The sequence below is a fragment of the Zingiber officinale genome, chromosome 10A, assembly GCF_018446385.1.
Source record: "Zingiber officinale cultivar Zhangliang chromosome 10A, Zo_v1.1, whole genome shotgun sequence".
NCBI lineage: Eukaryota > Viridiplantae > Streptophyta > Magnoliopsida > Zingiberales > Zingiberaceae > Zingiber > Zingiber officinale.
Window position 1 is genome coordinate 50,018,381 of NC_056004.1, and position 6,559 is coordinate 50,024,939.

General features: G+C 35.2%; 1 protein-coding gene across 1 annotated transcript; it reads left to right on the plus strand.

The window, feature by feature from the left end:
• The first annotated feature begins 3,747 nt into the window (after nucleotides 1-3,747).
• On the plus strand, nucleotides 3,748-5,162 carry LOC122026649 (probable protein S-acyltransferase 22). The gene is made up of 5 exons (XM_042585379.1): nucleotides 3,748-3,888; nucleotides 3,966-4,037; nucleotides 4,259-4,387; nucleotides 4,484-4,564; nucleotides 4,902-5,162. The coding sequence occupies exons 1-5, from the start codon at nucleotides 3,763-3,765 to the stop codon at nucleotides 5,160-5,162; spliced, it is 669 nt and encodes a 222-aa protein (XP_042441313.1). The 5' UTR covers nucleotides 3,748-3,762.
• Nucleotides 5,163-6,559: the final 1,397 nt, after the last annotated feature.

A 6,559-nucleotide genomic window follows, 5' to 3' on the forward strand; every position in this document is an offset into this window, starting at 1 on the left:
TATTCCCCCCTACTTCACATCATGCTTTTCTGATCACTGCAGTCGGATCTCTAGAAAATAAATCTGATTGATGAAGTGGGCAAATTTGGCATCTTTCTTGACTTTTTTCTAGAATTTGGGCTTAAATTTGAAGCTCAGACTGGGCTTTTTTATGTGCTGAATTAAGGTGGAACAAGGTCTGATTTAAACTATGAAAAACTTACAAGTAAAAAAAAAAATAGTAATAATGATTACTTACAAGTAGTTTCGATCATTTTAGTGTTTATCGTTTCCTCACTGTATAATTTGGGTCCTCCGTTGTTTGAAAAATCTTGAATTGTGTTTGTTATACCTTCTTAATGTGCAGCAATGCTATGGTGATAAACTTGTTTGACTGTTTTGACAAACTGGTACAGTTATTTCACATGGTAATCTCGATACAACACACTGCCTGGACAATGTTGTTTTAAGTGCTTTAATTCTTCCTTCTGACTGCTATTGAAGTTTGTTCTGTCATACCACTGCTAGATGGGTAAAGTTATTTCTCTTATTATAAAACTCATGAGCATCTAATGTTAATCAAGTACATACTGTAGGAAGCAGAATATGTACTTCAGACGAAGCTATGCAGAATCAGGCTGAACCTCCACAATACTTAGAGAATCGGCAGCCTTCTCTATTGTGGCTACTTAGATCTATAGTAATTTTCTGTTTGTGGTATTGTGGTGGCGGTGATGAGAATAATTTCATGAGGGCGCTTGTTTATCCAGGACCTGTCCCTTCTGGAAGCTGAAACTATAGCTCTTTCCATCCTGAAACAAGTCATGGAAGAAAAGGTATATTTCTTGTGGTTTTTCTGTATCTACCTGCTTTAGAAGATAGATAAAGCATCCCTGTTATCAAACCTGGATTAGGTTCATTCAGGCTCCTGGTTAATGAATTATTACTTGGTCTATTTGGATAAACTAATCGGGTGTGCTTAGATGTTTACTTCTAAATCATATAAACACTGCATTTAAATATGATAAAGAGAGAATACACTATTCAATCTGGTACCAGCTGACCTGAATGTATGTTTTGGGTACTTTTGTATTAGACGGGTAAATTGGACTGATGCTTAAGGATCCAGTTCTAGGGTTTCATTTTGTTTTACATAAATTGCAGAGTATTGCAACTTTTACATTGCTAATTACTCATTTGCATTAACAAGTAACCCCTAATAATGTTGACATTGCAAAGGTGGCTCCTACTTACCATCTATATACACCTGCCGAGGTTAAAGATGTCATTTCTCGCCTTTGATCGGCAAGGCCATTTATCTTGTTATCTGCGTTTCTTCGTACTTCATACTACTTGCTAGATTGCTGTTTAATTGTGCTGGATGCTGTGACCTTATTGTGTTCTGGTTGCTTATCCACTGAACCATATTCCGTTCAAAGAAGTTTAGTAATGTCATCTGCAATTTCTCTAAAAGTTTTATTCCCTTGGAGTCTATGCTGTGAAATTATAATATGTCATCTCTCATTTTTCACATTCGCAGTGAAACAATTAATAGCTCACAAAAAATAGCTGAAGGTTGAATTTTAGTTTGCAAGTGTCTTGTACTTTGACTGGTTCCAGAATTTTGCTCTCAGGGTAGTTCACATTTTTATTGTTTTTTAAAGAAATTTGATATGGACAACTTTCTTGGGGGCCTTTGCTAATATTTTACCTCATTTACTGGATGTTTTTCAATTTTCACCAATGTAACCAATGTAACAGGAGACTTGGAGAAGAAATACTACAAGTGTTCAAGTCAATGTCACATTTAAATGCGGTATTGTTGGATATTGTTGGAGAATTGCTAGTCCAGTTTATGCGGAGAACATTGTGAACGAGGAAGTGGACTGTTTAACTAGCCCTTTTTGGTTCTCATACCTCAAAGAGGTTGAGGGTATTAGGGTTTAGGGTTATGTTAGGTTGTTGATGAGATTGTTATACTCTTGCTTGAACATGAACCAAAGTATATAAATTTGACCTTTTGATCTGAAAGTATAAAAAAAAGTTAATTGGATACTAGTTTTTTATTTTTTTTTTGCAGTTGCATTTGTTGTATTTTCATATGTTTCTCAGTGAACTTCTAAACAATTCTTTTTTCATTAATTTATTAAGGCTTATTATAAGTTTCAGTTTGATGGTGCAAATTGTTTTCTTTTGTAATCCATCTGTTTCTTCTTTGGTTTAGGAAAGTTGAAGTGAATCCCTTGATAGCTGTTTCATAGGTTTGTTCCATTATTTTCCAGTACGTACTGGAATCACTATCAATAGCCCTCAAGGACTGTTTACAACCTTGCAATCAAATTAATTGGACTTATAATCTAATGTATGGTCATCTGGAGCATGAATATTGGAGGATTCATGAATGACTCTTCGGATGATGAATGTATGTCATTTAATATTGGTTCATGTATTTATTTAGATACATCTTGAGTATTCCCTATAAATACCCTATGTATTTAACAATTCAAAGATGAAGAAAATCAGAAGTAGTTGAACACTAACACTTGGACGCCAACATTTTGAGTTGGCGCCTAGATTTGACCATCTAATGAGACACGGCTAAAGGATCAACTTCTATGAACACCCTTAATAACTTATATAGATATTTGTGAACAATTAGGTTGGTGGCTATCATTTATCCTCCCTTTTTGTTGTTTTTTCCATGTACCCAATGCAGCTTTCATTTCAAAGGTTCCAAGCTGATGAACAAGGATGGGTGGACACAATCAAGTCAGTGCGATTTGGAGGAGCTGTCAGGATTAGTACCATGGATTGGCTTGGGCAATCTCAATATTTGCGTCAAACTGTCTTCTGACCTTCCCTATCATCTGCAGTATCTGAGGTATACTATGCACATTTACCGTGAATTTTCCTTATTGAGCTTGGGCTAGTGACGGTTACGAATGTATTTTATTTCAAGAACCGTATAAGCAAGTGTTCGTGCATCTAGTTTTATAACAATGCACTTCGTATCTTTGATCTAAAAAGCTTCTGAAACAAGTCATCTTCTCCAAGCATATATATTGGCCATGTTAAGTGACACAAACAAGATCTAAAACCATGTGTTTAAGGCATTCAAAGCTATTGGCCTCATCCGGTGGGTGGCTGTTCAGAAGACTGCTCGTGAGGGGATGCAGTGGGTTTCAATTGGCAATGAGGTGACATAGTAGGTTTCAACCGACAAAGAGGAACACATGAGGTGTTAAAGGCGGCAAGCGGTGGTGCAGTTCATAGGAGCATACCAGTAGTTTTGTTCTTTTTCGTGTGCCAGTTGGCAGATGGAATGAATTTTTTTTCCCTGTGCCAACCAGCATGGACAAAATTTAAAACTTCGAGGCTTCTAAAGTTGTTGGTCTCTTCCTGATCAATACTTTTAATCTTCCATCTTAACTAAGGTAATATTTCTTCGCCATTTCGTGTTCTGGTGTTTGGATTGCTATGGATGGAGAAGTTGTGCAATAATTCAGAGTGATGCCACCGTTGGGATTCGAGGTGATAAGTTGCAAATTTCTAGGCTAACCAAAACAATGTGGGTGCTTCTCATGTGGTGTGGTAGGATGTCTTAAAAAGAATAGGACAGTAAGATGAGTAATTTACTTTTTTTGATTGCTTGATCAGATGGCCTTTGGACAAATGCATAACCATAAAAGATGGATAATTCAGAATATTGGTTATTAGGGAGAAAGGTGATAGAGATCTCATTTACGATGAGCCACACAATCTTTTCAAGAAAATAAAGTTCTTATGTGCTTTATATTAACTTGGTTTTTCTCTAATGATTTCTATCTGTTTGTATTGCAGGTTCTAAAATATAGTAAGCATTGTAGAGTCTGTGACAAATGCGTTGATGGCTTTGATCATCATTGCAGGGTGAGGGTTTTCTCCATTCACAACCTTAAATGTTTTGTTATCTTGTAGTAATATGCAGTATTCATCTTTCCTTGTAGTGGATCAATAACTGCATAGGAAGAAAAAATTACAAAAGGTTCTTCATCCTCATGGTGTTTGCTCTTCTCTTGGTAAGCACAAATATTTCCTACCATTCCAATAGTTGTATTCATTAATCATAGTGATTGACACTATTTTCTTAGTGTAGATTTATCATCTGTGTGCATCAACTTAGAAGATACTATTTTCTTAGTACGTGAAGGACCTGATACATAGAATGCATTTTATGTCAGGTCCTTTTCATTCTGATTGACTATTGATTGGTCTCCATGCTTTGTGCACCTTGGGCCAGCTTATTCTGCAGTGGGCTGTTGGGATGCTTGTGCTGATACTGTGTTTTGTTGAGAGAAGGAGATTTTCTGCTGAAATTGTTTCAAAGCTGGGTAGTAGCTTTTCCTTGGCACCCTTTATCATTGTGGTGGTGAGTACTCAGAAGAGAAAATGAATGAAAATCACACATCATAATGAGGATTTTTCAAGGTTCTGATACTAATTTGATAATGTCTCTATAATGCAGGCTGTGTGCACTTTATTAGCCATGGTTGCTACTCTTCCAGTTGCACAACTTTTCTTCTTCCATATTCTTTTAATAAAAAAGGTACACTACTTTCATATTTCTACTTGTGACACAGCAAACACTACCAGTTACACAGCTCCTACATTTATATAAAACAAACCTATGTATCCGGTCAAATATCTCTATTTCAAGGAATATATCTTTTATATTTTCAAATTCTTTGCATTCATCCATACACTGAGCATTACTGAAACTTATTATCCAACTGAACTATTACAGCTTGTTATTTAACTGATAGATTTTCCATAGTGGAAAACAAATAGTAGAATTTGAACGATATGGTGTTGTTTATTCATCAATTCTGGAGAAAATTGACACTTTAACTAGCTCATGCTACTCTACATGGATGCGCTTACAGGGAATCAGCACCTATGATTACATTATTGCTTTGAGGGAGCAAGATCAGGAGCAGGAGCAACTTGCTGTTGGTGGGCAGCAAAGTCCGCAAATGTCCCAAGTGAGCTCTTTTACTGGACTAAGCAGCACCAGTTCTTTCAATCAATTCCATCGCGGTGCATGGTGTACTCCGCCAAGATTATTCCTTGAGGATCAGGTATCATACTTTCATTATTTAGAAAGTTATTGTGAATGTAATTTACCATGGTTAAGATTATTTTGAAAAACCTTTTAATAAGATTTTTTTTACTGTACGAGGCAAATCCATTTAATTAAAAGTTTTTTTTTGGTAAAAAAACCTAGTTGTAAATCTTTATCAGCACTTCATTCATTTCTCCTTATTCATCATTATCGTATTTTTGAATAAAAATTGAAATAACAAATGTAATCCACTTGCTTATTGTACACTTGGTTCAATGGTTAGCGAACTTAGGTGTGTGCTGTTTGAATTTTGTTTTCATGCATTGACCTCTTTAGATGATTTGTTTCTTGTGAACCTATTTTGAAAGATGCAATATATCTTTTAATATGGGTAGTTAATGTTGTTATAATTAACCCGTTTTTATGGAATTTCGTGAACTAAGAATCTTGTAAACTGCATGCGATTTCTTATTCAAGCTCTCGCTGGAAAGCTAACCAAAATCAACTTAGTTGATCATTAGCTATTCATAAATTGAACTGCATTCACATTTCCATTGCCAACTTAATTCTGACTTCTGAGAATTTGATAGTAGGATAATGTCTACAGTTTGTTAATATATATATTTCCATGACGCATGGGTGTTGGAAGGGAATAGAATGTCGTCCTCGATTTTGGGACTGTGAATGTGTCATGTCAAGTTGAACTTTTACCTTGCTTCAGCTCAATTGTGTAAATAATTGTCAATCTCATGGTATAACTTAAGTTAGATTCTATTACAGAAATTCTAGTTCAAAATTAATTCTAGTTCAAAATTAATGTCAATAGCACTCGTTGCTTTTTCACGTTCGTTTAAAAACAATTGAGTAAAATGCAGTAGAATATAAGTTAAGTAAAAACAATTGCTAACATAGTTTATTTTTACTTGGTTCGGAGTCTACAGCACTCCCGCTTGGTTAATATATATGCTTAGAACTTGTAAAGACAGGTCAAACATTAATATGCTTGGTTAATATATCCATCTACAGCACTCCCGCTTTTTCCTCTAAATATGATTTTCATTTAGCACAGAACTAATGCCAATTTTTTTATTTTGATGCAGTGTTTAAAGAGCTTGAGTAGAAGTTGGCCCTAAAGAAAACTTGTCAGTTACGATATAAACACACTTACGGTATGAATTACATGTATATATAACATTGACATATTATTTAGTACGAGATTTACATGTATGAAAGTTTTCATACAAAATTTCTTGATTGCCTACAACCCCAGGTGTGCTGATGACAAGTTGAAGAAGATGGCTCTAAGAGTGATAGCTGAAAGCCTTTCAGAAGAAGAGATTGCTGGACTTAAAGAAGCAATTCCATGCGATGGACACCAACAACAACGGTTAGTCAATGATGAGGTTTTGTAAAACTTGTGTGTTTGAAAAATTATTGTCATGAAGTTAAGGATAACTTGTATGATACAAATTTAATTTG

Coding starts and splice junctions, on each gene's coding strand:
- LOC122026649 (XM_042585379.1), top strand. CDS start 3,763: ATGTGCTTTATATTAACTTGGTTTTTCTCTAATGATTTCTATCTGTTT. Junction 3,889..3,965: donor GCTTTGATCATCATTGCAGG/GTGAGGGTTTTC, acceptor CTTTCCTTGTAG/TGGATCAATAACTGCATAGG. Junction 4,388..4,483: donor CACCCTTTATCATTGTGGTG/GTGAGTACTCAG, acceptor TCTATAATGCAG/GCTGTGTGCACTTTATTAGC.